This window comes from Mauremys reevesii, linkage group 3 (genome assembly GCF_016161935.1).
Source record: "Mauremys reevesii isolate NIE-2019 linkage group 3, ASM1616193v1, whole genome shotgun sequence".
Lineage (NCBI taxonomy): Eukaryota > Metazoa > Chordata > Testudines > Geoemydidae > Mauremys > Mauremys reevesii.
The window spans coordinates 144,816,003-144,833,092 of NC_052625.1; the positions used below are offsets into that span (position 1 = coordinate 144,816,003).

The window sequence follows — 17,090 nt, forward strand, 5'->3', positions numbered from 1 at the left end:
AGATGATGGGATTTTTATTTTCAGAGAGAAATAAGCTAATTTAACCAGGTTTGCAATGAACAGGACAAAAGAATTCTATTATTGTAGCTTCTAAAACCCAGTACAGAATGGTTCAGTAAATTCACTGTTCTACAACATTATGTCAGTAATCATAAAAAAGGGAGTCATATACTATTACTGTCACAGCTATGTATTAACTTGAACATTTCTCCAGTACTTAATTTGCTTTTCACCAAGGATTAAGCCTTTAAAACTTGCAAATACATTAATCCAGAGTAATATGTATACTAAGCACAAAATCCCTAACCAACCTCACCCTGCCCCCAAAAAACAACAATAACAACAAACGTTCATTAAGCTGGAACTGAAGTTGAGAATATTTTAAGAAGTGGGGGAGCCCTAAGAAAAGTACTGAGGTTCTCTCAAATAAACCCAAAATATTAGCCAGAAATTTCAAAATAAAGACTACACTTAAAATAAATATGGACGTGCATAGTAAAGATCACCCAAACTACCATAATTTTGCTCCATTCTGCTTCATCTCTTGTACACCTGTTACACCTTACTTGTAAAATGGAGATAGTCTGGTGAAGGACTCTTGCTAAATGAGGTTTTCATAGACTCTAAAGGCTGTATTTTGTGGCTATCTACCTTGTGTCTATGCGATAAGTGTCTATGCTATGCATGTCTTCCCACTTACTCTAACGTTTTGCTGCATGTGTTGTCTGTCTTTTGGTCCAGCCTTTCTGAGGTTTGAGCTGTATATCTTTCAGTATCATGACACTTGCATTTGAAATTCCATATGTCTGGAGGATTGTCCTGAGAGTGGTACCCTTTGAAGAAAAGAAGTAGAAAGCCGACTCTTTCCAATGACTGCATAAGGGTGATAATTTAAAAGTCGACAGGAGTAGCTTGTGATAGGGTAGTATAAGTGAGGGTACTTCAGTTTAAATGCTGCTGCAGCGGACGTTTCATTTTTCTACAGGAGTAAAGTTATCAAGTTAAGTCAGTTCCTGATTTTAATGCCACTAATGTGGCTGAAGATGTGAGTTATTAAGGACTGGATGGTCTCTGGGTCTTGGCTGCTCTTGGGCAGAGATGCAGGGGCAGAGTTCATTTATAGGTGACTTTCACCATGCATTTCCAGACTCTCTCTTGTGTGTGGTTTTAGTTTTCTTTAAAAAAGTGTGGATGGGCTGGGGGAGGGTGCTGAAGTATTTCATAGATATTGGCAAATTTAACACTAACTTTCCCTTGGAGAAACTCCTTAGATTCTGAAAAACATAAGAACTGCTCAGCAACTGCCTAGAGACTCCAGGAGGCTTTGCAAAGAGCTAGAGACTGCCTCTCTCTATGTGGCTGTCTCTGGCCTGCTGTGTAGGCCACACCCCTTTTTGGGGGAGAGCTATGTGGAGGAGGGGGGCACATAAAGTGGAACTTCTTGAGCAGAGGCAGATCACTCTCTGGACCTCAAACCATCTCTCTGTGGGTTCAAGTGTGTGTCTCATCCCTCCCCACCCAAACCAGATCTCTTTAGCTGCTTTCAGTGCCTCCCCATACATGCCACGTGCTTGCCTGACTGCAATCATGCCCCCTCACCTCAACCTTTGTGACAGTCTCATCCACATCAGGAAGCATTAATAAATCCTCAGAGCCTCTAGTATACGTAGAAACCACTTTTAATAACTAGCCTCTTTCCTCCTCCACCTTCTAATAAAACAAAAAAAAACAGTCCTGGGCACCAATCCTTGCCATGGCCAAACACAAAATTGGAGTTTCTGTGCCAAGCCATTTTGAGTTACAAAATGCCAAAAAAGGCTAGGAGAGTGTTCAAGAAGTGAAATCATCTTCCCTTTTTTTTTAAAATCGTCAGATTTCCAAAACACACAACTTTATTTGCCTCAAACTTTCCAGAATAGCTCAATGCCAGCATAATATCGTACATGTGAAACTTCAGACAGGTTGGCTGACTTCTGGCAAGGCTAGTGGTGTGTGTGTGTGTGTGTGTGTGTGTGTGTGTGTGTGTGTGTGTGTGTGTGTGTGTGTGTGTGTGTGTGTGTGAGAGAGAGAGAGAGAGAGAGAGAGAGAGAAGGCTTGCCATAGAAAGCTGATTGCATACTATGGACATACTTGAGTACATAAGCCCCCAAAGGAAGTTTATGCTGCTTGCTTACCATGCTCATCTATCCTGGAGGCAGATCAACCCTACCTATTTACTTTTAAGTAACAGTGCTGTTTTGAAAGCAGGGTGCTCATATCAATAAACGTCCTGCTTCTCACATATGACTTACTCACAGTTCTGGTTTCTCTCCTCTTCCCTTCTCTGGTGGTCACACAGGCTGTGGAAATTACAATTGCTGTTCACAGATGGTGAGAATGGAAGCTAGGTTTATGGCAGCATTTTAGTTCTAATATACCTCTGTCTCCTTGCCTGGTAGCTCCACTACAGAGCTGAGACTTATCCTTTTGCTGAATGGTATCCTGATTGTTAGACCTTGTCTCCACATTGGGGGCACATTGACACAGCCAGAGAGAAAAAATAGGTACATTTTAAGTTGTGATTGCGAGTGTCTCATAGTGCCTGGTGGTAGTCGATGCAGTGGACTGTGGGCAGAACAAGAGGAGGCAGGCAAAGTTCACTGGTAATCTGGTATTTTTACTCATATATCTGTCTTGAAAAACTATTTTGTTGGGGAAAAAACTGCTTTGTGTTTCTTCACATCACTCCCAAGCTATCCAATTGTCATATATGACTCTTGAGTGGGGAAGAGTTGTAGATTCCTCCCTCTAAGGGCCATTGGTTTAGGTAATTACAGAAAGCCAAAATCAGCTTTATGTGGTCATTTCTGAGGGAGATCTACCCACTAAGAACAGGAAGCTCTCCTGCAGCTAGGGAGACTCTCGGAGTCTTGAGAGCTCTCTTGGGCTGTATTAATTATTGCATTTTTTCCGACTCATTTCCCCACCTGTGTTCTTCAAGTATGTGGTTCAGAAATAACACAGGCTTTCGGATTACAACAAATTGTATAGTACAGACATGTCTATACATAGCTGTATGATCAGGATTTAAAAATAAGGCAATGCTTCATAATATTCTGCCTTGATTTTCATAGAATCATTTCAACACTTGAGCCTCTACAGCTTGAGCTAAACTTTAAGGGCTACTTCCCTAGCTGTAGCAGACTCCTATCCTCTGTAGATCAGGCACAGAGTGGAATGTGTAACACATACTGAGCCCGAGGCTATAAATGTACTCCAAAGGGCAGGCCGGTTATAAATAATTCAGGTCAAACTCTTCTAGGGTTCATAATTTTGAATTAAGATACATTCTGAGTTGAAATTTGCAACACCAGAGCCTCGGCCGTGACAATTTGCTTCCTGTGTCTACTGAAATAACTAAACTGTGCGATAGGAGAACAAACCTTGATGTAACCTTGGGTGTATGGAGGGTTGCACAGTCCCAACTTGTATTCCGTATTTAGTTAGTGTATTTTGAAGGGATAATATCTGTAACATTTATAAAAATCTTTGTACCAAAATGATCGTGTTTAGTACCAGGAGAGCGCAGGTTTCAATTGCTGATCAAACACAGTCTAAGACGTTAACCTTTTCTGGTATGCTATTTATGTTTTAAAATTCTTTTCCAGGAAATGCAGGCGCCTCTACTTTACTCCAGGGACCTGGCAATGGAGTTCCATCTACCCACCCTCACCTCTTACCTGGGTCCCCTTGCTCTTCTCCTGCCTTCCATCTGGGTCCCAACACTAGCCAGCTCTGTAGCCTCGCTCCAGCTGACTATACGGCTTGTGCCCGCTCAGGCTTAACCCTTAACAGATACAGCACTTCTCTGGCTGAAACCTACAACAGGCTCACAAACCAAACCAGTGAGACCTTTGCACCCCCAAGGACTCCCTCTTATGTGGGTGTGTCAAGTAGCACAACTGTGAACATGTCCATGACGAGCAATGACGGTGATGCATTCAGCTGCCCACAAACTGGTTTATCTATGCAGATATCAGGGATGTCGCCACAGCTTCAGTACATCATGCCATCCCCATCAAGCAATGCCTTCACCACTAATCAAACCCACCAAGGCTCTTATAATACATTTAGACTACACAGTCCCTGTGCTTTGTATGGATATAACTTCTCCACATCCCCCAAACTGGCTGCCAGTCCTGAGAAAATTGTTTCTTCCCAAGGAAGTTTCTTGGGGTCCTCACCAAGTGGAACCATGACTGATCGGCAGATGTTGCCCCCTGTGGAAGGAGTTCACTTACTTAGCAGCGGGGGGCAGCAGAATTTCTTTGACTCTAGGACCCTAGGAAGCTTAACACTGTCATCATCTCAAGTGTCTGCACATATGGTTTGATGAAGCCTCTTAAGGAAAAGTACAGTATGTTTGGTGTCTACGATGTATTTCTCTTGAAATATGAAAGGACACAATGTAGCTTGTAAAGTGTATATATAATATGAGAGGAAGCTTCGCTGAATCATTTGACTTGCTTGTGGCCAGATTGTTTTCTGGTTTGAGTTCTGCATTGTGGCACAGTCCATTTAGTTTTCTGGGATGTACACTTAGTTGTATAACACGTTGGAACATATGCAACAAATTAAGCAGGACTTCCTCCCCTTTTGCCCTCCCCCTTTCTTAGCCCTTTAAAGAATGACATGACACTTGGGTCTGAATTAAACAATAAAAACAAAACACATTTCCTACAGAACTAGCAAATTTCCCTGCAGTGTTCATCGAGTGCTGAGCTGATGCAGCAAACACATAGTACAATTTTCTTCTCTATTATAAGAGATACAATAGTTAATTGGACTTCAAGTGTTAAGCATGCAGAGTTCAGTCTAAAATAGGAGGTTAGCTATGGATTATCTACAAAGTAAATGGAAAGAATAGCTTTCCTTCTCATGCTATGCTGTTTCTAGCCTGTCAGTGACATGGCATTCTTATTAGGATATTTCAATGTTAGGCAAGATTCACCTGATGTTGTCACATCATTTAAAAAACAAATATTGCAAATCCAAATTGTGGTGATAAGAGTAATTTAAAACAAGCAGTGGAAAGATCAGCTTGTCTGATTCCTCTGTGCAGAGTTAATTTTTGGGGAGATTCATTTTTGTCAAGGGCAAAGACTTGATACATTTTTTTCCATACGTGTTTTCCAGAGATATTTTCTATTTTAAATTATTTTGCTGGAGAATAGACTATTTTAATGAATCTTTGATTGGTTATAAAGAAAATGCAGCTTTAAGTCTTTTAAAATGTTGCCCATTGAGTTAACAGGCTGAGAAATTCCATTATCAATTTTACTCTTCTTCTGGGCAAATTTACCGCCTGCCCTAGAATCCTAACAAAGGAGTTGTCTGTGCTGGTACTTAGGCCCAATTTAGACAGGTGACCAAAATTCTGCCCTCAGATACATGGGTGCTACTAGGAGTAGAATGAAGTCAGAGAAGATGCCCATGTAACCAGGAGGAATTTGGAACAGGGTGGCTATAGACAACTTCCATAGTACTGTGCTTAAGGTTTTTAGCATGGCACCTACAGTCTACTATTTCCATCCCGGTGGGAGTCTTCTTTCTTTCTTGTTCCTTTCTGTTGCTACTGCCTTGTTTCTCACTCTTCTCCATGGAGTTTAAACAGTTCACTTGCTTTTAGCTGGTCTCTAAGTACAGAGATCTGTTCACAGTGAAATGTCTTTTTTTGTCACAAAAGGAAGATTACTGGCAAACTTCTGCCCTTAGTTACACCAGCACAACCTAATTGCGATCAATATGGTTGCTCAGCTGCACGTTTGGAGATGCATTCTGATCTACACACCTGTCAGATTTTAGATCTTATAAACTATGGAACAGATTTTAATCTTTAAAGATTGGAGGCCTCATTCTTTTTACACTAAGCCTCCTATGCTACCACTCGGGTAGTATAAAGACAACTTAAAGCGAGTGCAAATGTTATTTAAATACTTTTTATGGCCAGAGCAGTGTAAAGTGACATAGTGCAAATGAAAACAAAGCCCTTAGTTGTATGGTTTTAGATTTAAACAAAAGTAGCTCATTGCATTTCTCAGGGCCACTGTCTGTTTTCTAGCAAACAATAACTTAGTTGCTTACATTTTAAGAAATACTCATTATAGCTAATATGTTTTCATTGGGGATGGAAGGGGAGGAAAAACAATCTCTTCCTCCCCCTGACATAAGGGAGGTGTAGGATGCTTGCCTCAGAGTCCTGAGTTCAAGGTCTTCCTTAGCTACAGACATTCTGTGTAACAGTGGGCAAGTCACTTAGGGCCAGACTTCGAAAGGTATTTAGGTGCCTAGTGGGATTTTCAAAAGCATCACGCACCTAACAGGTGCTTTTGAAAATCCCACTAGGCACCTAAATACCTTTCAAAATCCAGCCCTTAGCCTCTCCGTGTCTCAGTTTCCCACATGTACAATAGGATAATAGCACTTCCCTACCTCACAGGAGTGTTGTGAGGAGAAATACGTTAAAGACTGTGAGGCACTCAGATACTACGGTAATGGGGGGGGCATGTAAGTATCTTAGATAGATTGTGGGGGTTGGTGTCAGCCCATCCGTATCCTTTCAGACAGATCCCCTAATGAAGAGTACCAGCAGTACAATGTGTTCTTTTTTCTACCTCCCGCCCATGCTTTGTCTTTAAAGTTCATACTAAAATAAGGAAATACAGCTTTATAAAATGCCTTTAAATTACAGTCGGCAAGGGACAGCTCTTCAGCAAGTGCGAAATCAATGGAGCTATGACAATTTAATTTGCAAGATATTTGTGTCTGGCAATCCCTGTCCTAACAAAATATTTGAAATCCTGTCATTATGCAAAGCTTTAAATGGATGTCATACTCTCTGTACTTTTTGTTTGAAAGGGATAAGTGGGAGAATTCTCCATACAGTGTGTGCCATCTTAATGGGGTTGTGGGGAGGAGGGGCTGGTGTGTGAAATCCTGCAAGACCTTACTTGGGGAAACTCCTGAATAAGGACTGCAGGATTGTGTGTGTGGGCGGAGATAATATTTGCATTGCATTGTAGCATGTGTGTGCGTGCGCACGTGCGCAAATGTGTGGAGATAGTATTTGCATTGTAATTTGGGAATTTTTCAGTACCATTTACTGGTTGCTTTTTCTTCGTTATTTTTAATCTTATAATCTCACAATATTGCTTGAAACATTTCTTCCGTGAACTTCAGTTCATATTGTAAATAGTTATTGGTGTGTCATGGCAAAGACTAGCTTTTTATCAATATAGTAAATGCTATATATGCATTATCTCTATAATTATATATCTGTATTTTATGAAAATGTCACAGAAATTATATTAAAGTGTGTATCTAAAACTTTTTGTTACATTTGGAAACTTAAGGGTTTTTGGGGGGTTTTGGCCACGACTTCAACAATAACAAAGAAACTTACCATAGGGTGCTCCGAGTTATACAACAAGTTTGGGAGCATTCGACCAGCAGACATTTCTTGTGTGTTTAAATTTAACTAGCTGCTGGAGAGCCCCCTTGTCATGTGAAGGTGAAGGCCATGACAAATGTTGAGCACATGAAGATTCTAATAGTGACAGCAGAACAGGGAGGTTTTTATTTTGGAACACAAGAATGAGCAGCTTGCAAGGCTGACTAGCTAGTGACAGACCCCTGTTAACTCAACATACCTGAATGGATTCCAAAAAATGTGGCGATGAGATAACCTCAGCCTCTCTTTATCAACCAAATCTAGGAAATTAACACTTGCCTGCTACCAAGTGCTTCAGTGAGAGCTTTAGTACCCTGCAGAATTTCTCCCCATGCTCTCACTTCAGCCACAGTGTTTGCTTTGCATATTCTAAATGCCAAAATACATTGATTTCAAAGTCTTTAAGAATGAGCATAATTAAATGGTTGTACCATGCTGCTAATTGACAGGCATGCAAACAAACACTTCTGAAAATACTTTTGTGTGTGGTGGTGCCATTTTATACCACATGGGTAATCAATGCAAAGTGGGTACAAAACGCTACCAGATCAGAATGGTGATGTCTTACAGGCACTTGGGCACTGTTGCAAATGACTATGCAAGATACAAGATGAAACAGAGAATCAGGCCTGAAGAGTTCAGTCATAAGGGGGCCAGATCTGGCGGTACACGGATGGAAAACAAATAATGATTATAGAAAAAATATTTCCCCTATAAGAACTGCAGAACCAGTCCCCATGTTTTAGACTTTAACTGCTCATATCAACTAGGGGAGGAAGGAGTAGCTCTAATCTCATAATGCTGGAGTTAGTTCCAGTAAAGATCTACTTTGAGCTCTTCATCAATGGAAATGTTTTTCATCACTAGAAGGAGCCTTGAGATTTCATAACCATATTAAAGTTTTCATGTAAATATAGTGGACCTAATTGCTCTTTATATTGTAGGAGTGTAGTGGTTTTTTTTAAATGCTGCAGAGTAACTTGCTTTACTAATTTATGTAGCAACTTGGACATTAAAAGAATTTGTCACTCTGCTTGTCTGAATATTCCCTCGAACTTCTATAGATGATTATTCAGATTTAGTTTAGAGTCCAAGTGTGGATTTCAATTAAATAAGTGTAATTGAGAGAGAATTGCTAGTCTTTTTAGACTTCCTTTTAAACTACATTGACAACATGTATTAGCTTGCCAGCTGGGCTCTGAATTTATTCACATGAAGGCTCAGGTACAATATTTGTCTGTGTATATGTCACAAAGTTGACTATATGGTACTTTATTTAATCTGCTCAGTGCTAGATCAACATACATGTCCTGCTTTGTTTTCAGACACATTAATCAGTTCATGCAAGTAATTCAAAACATTATCATGCCAAAGAGATGACATACTCTTTTAACAAGTGTTCATTGAGGTTGTCATTGAGTGACTGGTGAATAAAATCTCCGCAGCTTGGTTTAAATACTTTTTACCAGTGTTACTAAACAAATGAGAAGGAAAACCAGCCAGAATAAAATCTTATGTGATCAGCTTTTGTTCACACTTAGGTACAGAAGTGGCTTTAAAAATAGCTAGGAGAGAATGGTCCTGTGGACCCTGGATCCAGTGGAATCTGACAACTGAAAACTTGTCCTAATGTGCCATTTTCCTTGTAAGAAGATTTAGGTCTAGATGAGGGATGTCTTCAAGCCATGCTGAAAGTGAAGCCAGTGCTCTCTTGAGCTGAGGGACAAGACTCTAGGCCATAGTATAAAAATAAGTTTCTAGCTCTTTCCTTGTAAAGATAGTGTGGTAACATGTAAACTCAGGTTGAAAGCTTGTCACTGATCAAAGGTTAGTCACAGCTCCCTCCCATCCATCAGTCCTTTGAGATTTGGGAAGACATCAGATCAAGTTCACAGCTGTTGGGGTCAGAACTTCGCAGGCTACTACAGATGATGCTGGAATAAGCTTCCTAACAGCTAATAGCCTGCAGCTGAGCCAGCTACCACTCTGAACAGCTAGCATGACCTTTGGCTACAAAGAGTGGCCGTGTAGTTTAGGTGCCTAAACAAAGGGTAATCTTTTGAAAAGTGCATGAGGCCCAGATCCACAAAAATATTCAGGCTCCTAATTTCCATTGAAATCAATGTATGCTGTTCTGCTCTAGCCATGTTGAGGTCATATCTTTTATTGGACCCACTTCTCTGGGTCAGCGAGACAAGCTTTCAAGCTTGCACAGACTTGAAGAAGAGCTCTGTGTAAGCTTGAATGCTTGTCTCTCTCACTAACAGAAAGAGATCCAAAGATATTACCTCACCCACCTTGCCTCGCTACTGAAATCAATGGAAGTTAGGAGCCTAAATGCTTTTTTTTGGACCTGGACCTGAAGTTCCATTATGTTTAAAAGAAATTTAGCCTCCTAGGTGCCTAAGTCACTAGATAAAATGAGATTTAGGCTCCTAAGGGTAGGATTCACAAAGGTGTTGGATGGACATTACGTTTCTAAATACCTTTGTGACTTCCACCCCTAAGTCATTTACTCACTTTTGAAAATTTTACCCAGGACTAATCCCATCTCTGAGAGAGGCTCCTACTCCTAATCATGTGATGGGTGGAAAATTTCAAAGTTGAGTACCTAAAATGGAGCACTTCAGTGCTTAACTATATACACTCAACACTTGAAAAATGTTGGCCTTAGTGTATTTGTACTTCATTTTGAATTTCTGTGGAGGGGAGGCAATACCTACCACACAAAGGGGTTGCAGCAATTAAGTAGCTAATGTGTGGGAAATGGTTGACATTCTACAGTCCACTAGACTGCATGGCTAGAGCTCCAGTGGCTGCACATCTAGGTGAGTTTTTCCCTCACTGACTTTCTTTAACAGTTAGAAATTATGCACCAACTTTAAAGCAAACAGCTGGGTTTCACTTCACTTCTGCAGCAGGAGGCTGCTGGAAGAATGGGGGCAGACAGGCAAACAGGACCTAAGGATCCTAGCATACACATTTTTAAAAGAAGTTATTATTTCTTGCATGGTAGTACCCATGGTTTATAGTCACTGTCCAAATATATGTCACAGTTCCTCCCTCTGAGGAGCCCACAAACCAAAATGATAAGCAACAACAGCGGATGGTTGAGGGGAATGAAACATGACTGAAGAGTTCCTACAAGTAACTTAGTTTATCTCCTGGCATTTGGTCATTGACTTCCAATTGTTTTTTAGGGGCACCACAGCTGGTAAACCAAAATCATGCCCCTTTCTTCTGTTAAGTGCTTTTCATTGTGTGATAGTTATGGTTGTATTCAGGGCTGGCTCCAGGGGTTTTGCTGCCCCAAGCAGCCAAAAAAAAAAAAAAAAAGCCGTGATCGCAATCTGCAGCAATTCAGCGGGAGGTCCTTCGCTCCGAGCAGGAGCGAGGGACCCTCAGCCGAATTGCCGCCGAATACCTGAACCTGCTGCCCCGCTCCGGAGTGGCCGCCCCAAGCACCTGCTTGCTAAGCTGGTGCCTGGAGCCGGCCCTGGTTGTATTACATTCAGCAGGAGCATTCTTTTGGCCAGAACTGGCGTGCAATTCTTCTTACATGAATACTATGCACAGTTTATACAGCCACATCTTAAAAAAACCTTACATATGTCGTTTTCACACTGAAATAAGGATAGACTATCCACAGAATAGCCAGCGGATGCTGCACTCACAGCTCATTTCAGAGATTTTTTTGGAGATTTTTCACTCCTTTTTTTTTTAAGGAGAAAAGTTTTTTAAAAAGGCGTTTTTTTTCTGTTCTTAAGGCAATATTTTCCACTAGCCTAATGAAAAAAAAACCTATCCCCATTACAGTGCGTAATATATTTCTCATGAAGAAAAATGACTCAGCTGACCTCTCTATGTCTAAGGACTAGAAGGAAGGCATTTATCTGAAGGCTCTCTATTCAGGAATTTGCTTCCCTTGGAGGTCTGCCATTAAGAGTCTGCTCTTGCCCTAGTGGAGTCAATGAGAACTTCACTACTGACTTTTGTGAGTGCAGGATCAGACTCCTATTGAGCATCAGGAAGCCAGAGAGAGCACACTTGGTTTAACTTCTGTTCAATTTAATATTTGGGGTTCTTTTGTTTGTTTTTAAAGTTGTTGCCTTGCTATTCCCTGAAAATAATATGGCTGCTAGTGTGTCTAGAGAGAGCAGCAGCAGTTCTTTAATGAAACTCTTAGCCCTGGTCTACACTACGAGTTTAGGTCAAATTTAGCAGTGTTAGATCGATTTAACCCTGCACCCGTCCACATGACGCCATTTTTGTTGACTTAAAGGTCTCTTAAAATCGATTTCTGTACTCCTCCCTGACGAGGGGATTAGCGCTGAAATCAACCCTGCTGGGTCGAATTTGGGGTAGTGTGGATGCAATTCGATGATATTGGCCTCTGGGAGCTATCCCAGAGTGGTCCACTGTGACCGCTATGGACAGCACTCTCAACTCAGATGCACTGGCCAGGTAGACAGGAAAAGCCCTGTGAACTTTTGAATTTCATTTCCTGTTTGGCCAGCATAGCGAGCTGATCAGCACCAGTGACCATGCAGAGCTCATCAGCACAGGTGACCATGGAGTCCCAGAATCGCAAAAGAGCTCCAGCATGGACTGAATGGGAGGCACTTCATCTGATCGCTGTATGGGGAGATGAATCCGTGCTATCTGAACTCTGTTCCAAAAGACGAAATGCTGGAATATTTGAAAAAATCTCCAAGGGCATGAAGGACAGAGGTTATAACAGGGACCCACAGCAGTGCCGCATGAAGCCTACCAAAGAACTAGAGAGGCAAAAGGCCACTCTGGGTCAGAGCCCCAGACATACTGCTTCTATGATGAGCTGCATGCCATTCTCAGGGGTGCCCCACACAACTACCCCACCCCTGTGCTTCTCTCCTCCCTCACCCCTCCCGGGCTACCTTGGCAGTTATCCCCTCATTTGTGTGATGAATTAATAAAGAATGCATGAATTTGAAACGACAATGACTTTATTGTCTCTGCAAGCGGAGATCAAAGGCGGGAGGGGAGGGTGGTTGGCTTACAGAGAAGTAGAGTGAACCAAGGTGGGGGGGCTTTCATCAAGGAGAAACAAACAGAACTTTCACACCGTAGCCTGACCAGTTATGAAACTGGTTTTCAAAGCTTCTCTGATGCCCTGCTGTGCTTTTCTAACCGCCCTGCTGTCTGGCTGTGCATAATCAGTGGCCAGGCAATTTGCCTCAATCTCCCACCCCTCCATAAACATCTCCCCCTTACTCTCACAGATATTGTGGAGCACACAGCAAGCAGTAATACCAATGGGAATATTGGTTTTGCTGAGGTCTAACCGAGTCAGTAAACTGCATCAGCGAACTTTTAAACATCCTGTAGCAGGGTGCTTATCCTTCTCCTGCCCTGAATGGCTTAAAACAGCCCTGAGGGAAGGTTGTGGCTGGGAGCTACTAAGATGAGCTGATTGGGAAGTGGCTGCAGCTGGGCCACGCCCCAATCAGGCCTCAGCTGGCCTGTATAAAGAGGTAGTGAGCCAGAGGCCCAGCCAGTCTCTCTCTGTTTGTAGAGGGAGAAGGTCCTGGCTGCAGGGAGCTAGACACAAGGTACTTGAGTGAAGCAGGGTTGGGGAAAGGCAGAGGAGCTGGGGAGCTCCAGCCTGGAAAGCCCCAGGCTGTGGCCTAGCATTGGGCTAATAGGTACTGGGGGTTGCAGAGGGCAGCCCAGGGGTAGGCTAAGGCAGCAGGTCCAAACCCTCCTTGCCAGGGATGAGTAGGCTGATACTGCAGTCTGCCCCAGAGCATGGGGCTAGAAAATGACTGGCAGTAGCCATATACTGAGGCAAGGTGGGGATAGAGTGTGGGGGTTTCCCAGAGAGGGGAGATCCTAAGACTGAGGGGTTTCTGCCAGGGGGCAGCACCCCAGGTAAAAGGGCACTGGGTCCTGGGAGGGACATGGGGGCCAGAGGACAGGCGGATCACTGGCCTGCAGAGGGCCCTCCACAGCTGAATCGAGCTAATTCCCGGAAGTCACCAGCAGGCGGCGCAGCAGGGGTGAGTCTGCTCGTCTACATGTCCAAAGGCACATTCTACCAGCATTATGCACTTGCTCAGCCTATAGTTGAACTGCTCCTTACTACTGTCCAGGATTCATGAGCCATGGGAGCAAGGGCTAGGCTGGGGTAGGTGTGACCACACAGTGCTGCTGACTGGGAGAGCAGCCTGAGGCAGAAGCCTCCAGCTGGCATGATATTCCAGGCAGGACTGAATCTCCATTAGACGAAACTTAAAGAAGAGTATGACCTGGAGTCATTCCCATTTTTCTCCAGGCGCCCCCGACCGACCTCACTGAGGCTGGCCAGGAGCACCCATGTCTGCCCAGGCACCCTTGACCAACCTAACCGAGGTCGGCCAGGAGCACCCATGGGATGACAGTGATGGCTAGCAGTTGTATTGCACTGTCTGCCGTCCGCAAGGCAAGGCAAGGCAAGGCAAGGGGATGCTGCTGTATAGCACTGCAGTACCACGTCTGCCAGCAGCACCCAGGAGACATATGCTGACAGCGAGCTGAGCAGGCTCCATACTTGCCGTGGTATGTCCTCTGCATGGGTAACCCAGGAAAAAAAGGCGAGAAACGTTTTTTTGCCGTTGCTTTCAAGGAGGGAGGGAGGGGGGCCTGACGACATGTACCCAGAACCACCTGTGACAATGTTTTTGCCCCATCAGGCACTGGGAGCTCAACCCAGAATTCCAATGGGTGGCGGAGACTGTGGGAAATGTGGGATAGCTACCACAGTGCAATGCTCTGAAAGTCGACACTAGCCTTGGTATTGTGGACACACACACCGCCGACTTAATGTTCTTAGTGGGGACACACACAATCGACTGTATCAAATCGATTTCTAAAAAATTGACTTCTATTAAATTGATCTAATTTCATAGTGTAGACATACCCTTAGTGGATAGTTATGTTTGATATTTTTTAAAAACTGTAATAAATACCTCACTGTTAAGGCAGTAGGCACTCTCCCAAATTAAGCAGCCCATGCGCATTAGGGGCGGTGCTAGTGAAGGAGGCTTCTTGTGCTACAGGTGAGTATATGTCAGTATCTGGCCCTAATAAGGTTATGTAGGAGATGATGGTGACTTCATAAATCTTAGCAGATCCCACCCCAGAACAATAGTGCCCAAAGCTTTAGCAAGAGATTCTTTCTCAGTGAGGACTAGTTATATGCCCAACTTGGAACTTTTCCCCATACAATCCAGCTATTTTTGTGATGGAGATAAAGAAATGTGCACGGAGGGGGTTAATCTAAGAAAACATTTATTTTCACTTTATTATAGGTCAAAAAAGAATGAGTGGAGTCTCTCAAACTTTCTGAAAAATAAAATTGCCTCCGGGTTGAGACCTAATATTGAAAGTTTTTAGCCCCAAAAGACTTTTTCAGAAAGTTAAGAGCATGTGAAAACAATGTTTGTTTAAAGAGTATATATGTAAATGAAAGTCTAAGTATAAATAAAGAGTCAACATAGCTTTAGCTATAGGCTCTACTGTTGTAACCTATAATGTTACATGTAATATTATGTTTATTATTAATATAAGCTATATTATCAGTGCTATAATGTTTTTTATGTTACCTATAATGTTTATACTGTTACCATGAACATTATTAAAAAACATTATTAAAAAAGGAATTGGAGTGTTAGGAAGAGAAGCGGGTCTGTTAACAAGTTCTTATTTATGAAGTGGCCTGCGGAATGAATGGCCATTATTTGGTAAGTTAGTCACCAAAACACTTGCAGTGATTTAGAATTAGTATTATTAGATATTAGATATTATTAGTAATGGATGGATCTGAATCAAAAGAGTCACATCCAGATGTATCTCCAAACTTCCCCAAAGTTCAAGGGTGTTCAGGTATACAGCTTTGGTTCAGCCCAGTATACAGACAAGCTCCTTTTATAGCTGGCCATAGCTGTGAAGTTTGGACCCAGATCTGAACTCTCCCAATGGTTGATGAGTGTTCCAATCTGCAGTTATGGTTTGGATCTTTAGTTATTTCTTGTAGCACATTGTGTCATTCACATCTACTTTCTACTGATAGCTAAGTAGAAACTCTGTCTTGTTTTAGACTGTTTTGTAGGCTAAACTATGCACAATCACCACTTCTAAAGTGTACTATTCTCATATTCCGTATAAAGCAGCAGCAGTATCAGTTTACAGGTCTCTAGGTTAACAATTCTCAAAGTGTGGTCTAAAGGCCCATGGTGACCCACCACAGGGCACTTGCTGATGGGTCAGAGAGAGCTGGCTGGTCACATGGTTCTGGCTCACCTGGTTGTTTCCTGCTATTAAGTTGCATTAAAAGAAACTACATATATACAAATACATGAAATACTTTCCTAATATTACATTCCTATGTAAGCAACTGCTGCAGCTGCCCACAGAGATTATATGATTATGAATGTGAGGGAGATGGTCTGCACATTCACAAATGGGAGGGGAGATACCCCACGAGGCACTCTCTAAGATATGGCCCACATTATGAAAAAGTTTCAGAATCCCTGCCTAGGATGTTATTAGCTATTATTCACTGTTGCATAGACTTTCTGACTCAGTGTAGTGACAGAGGCACCTGCAGTAAATGCTGGACAACTTTCCTGACCTGTTAATGGTTGGCAAAGTATTTGATGACAGTTGCAAGAATCTGATGCACAGCAGTATCCTTTACAGCAGTGTAATCTTTGTCATCAAATCCCCCAGCAGCCATGATTAATAGCAGCACTTGAGCTCATTTTGAAAGTTGTATATTTGGCAGCTATGAACTTTGATCTATGGTTTGCCTTTAAAAAAATCATCATTACACAAATGTCTCCCATAATCCTTTCGTCTAATTAAACTACACACCAATACTATGTGGGGAAATCTGATGCTATTGATATAAGCTGTATGTTTATTACGATATTTTAGGCACTTTATTAAAGTAGATAGTTGTTCCCAGCAAGATAGTAGATAAGCGCCCTAAAAACAATAATATCATCCAGAAAGAATATGTAGAAAAATTTCCCAAGGCCAAATTCTATTAGAAACGTACTTTGTTGATTTATGCTATGCCCTTGCTCTAGTTAAGGGCTCAGATGTTTTAACCTGAGCTAAAATTACTAGCGTTTAATGAATCCAGTCGAGTAGTGTGTATTTTTCCACACAATGTTTGTCTCTATTTCAGCTAGTCAAATGATTTCAGAATCTAAGATATTATATAGTTTCTACTAATAAATTGTTCAATATTTGGATATATCTTAAGGGGAAGATTGTCAAAGACTCAAGAAAATCTCTCCGTGTGTGTGTGTGTTAAACCATGGAAACTTCCTATTTTACTTTCATCTACACTAAACCGAACTTCCCTTGCTGATCCTGATCCTGCTATATTCCATATTTCCGTTACATGAATAAAGCTTGCCTACTGGTTTGTTCTAGCCTGATGGAGGCAGTATAATGCAGGGTCTGAGTAGTGATTTTCTTGGGGCTAGGGAAAAGGGCTGAAAAGTCTGGGCTGGAGTAGCTTGTGTTAGAATAGAGGCCTCAGGCCCTCTACACCAGTTGTGGAATATGGTTC

At 42.2% G+C, this 17,090-nt stretch overlaps 1 protein-coding gene across 1 annotated transcript in view; it reads left to right on the forward strand.

Moving 5' to 3' along the window:
* TBX18 (T-box transcription factor 18) overlaps window positions 1–6,307 on the forward strand; it is a 28,211-nt gene extending 21,904 nt beyond the window's left edge. The window contains exon 8 of the mRNA XM_039528435.1: window positions 3,648–6,307. Within this exon, the coding sequence (XP_039384369.1) occupies window positions 3,648–4,372 (725 nt within the window). The 3' untranslated portion in view covers window positions 4,373–6,307. The remainder of the gene's footprint in view (window positions 1–3,647) is intronic.
* The last annotated feature ends 10,783 nt before the right edge of the window (window positions 6,308–17,090 follow it).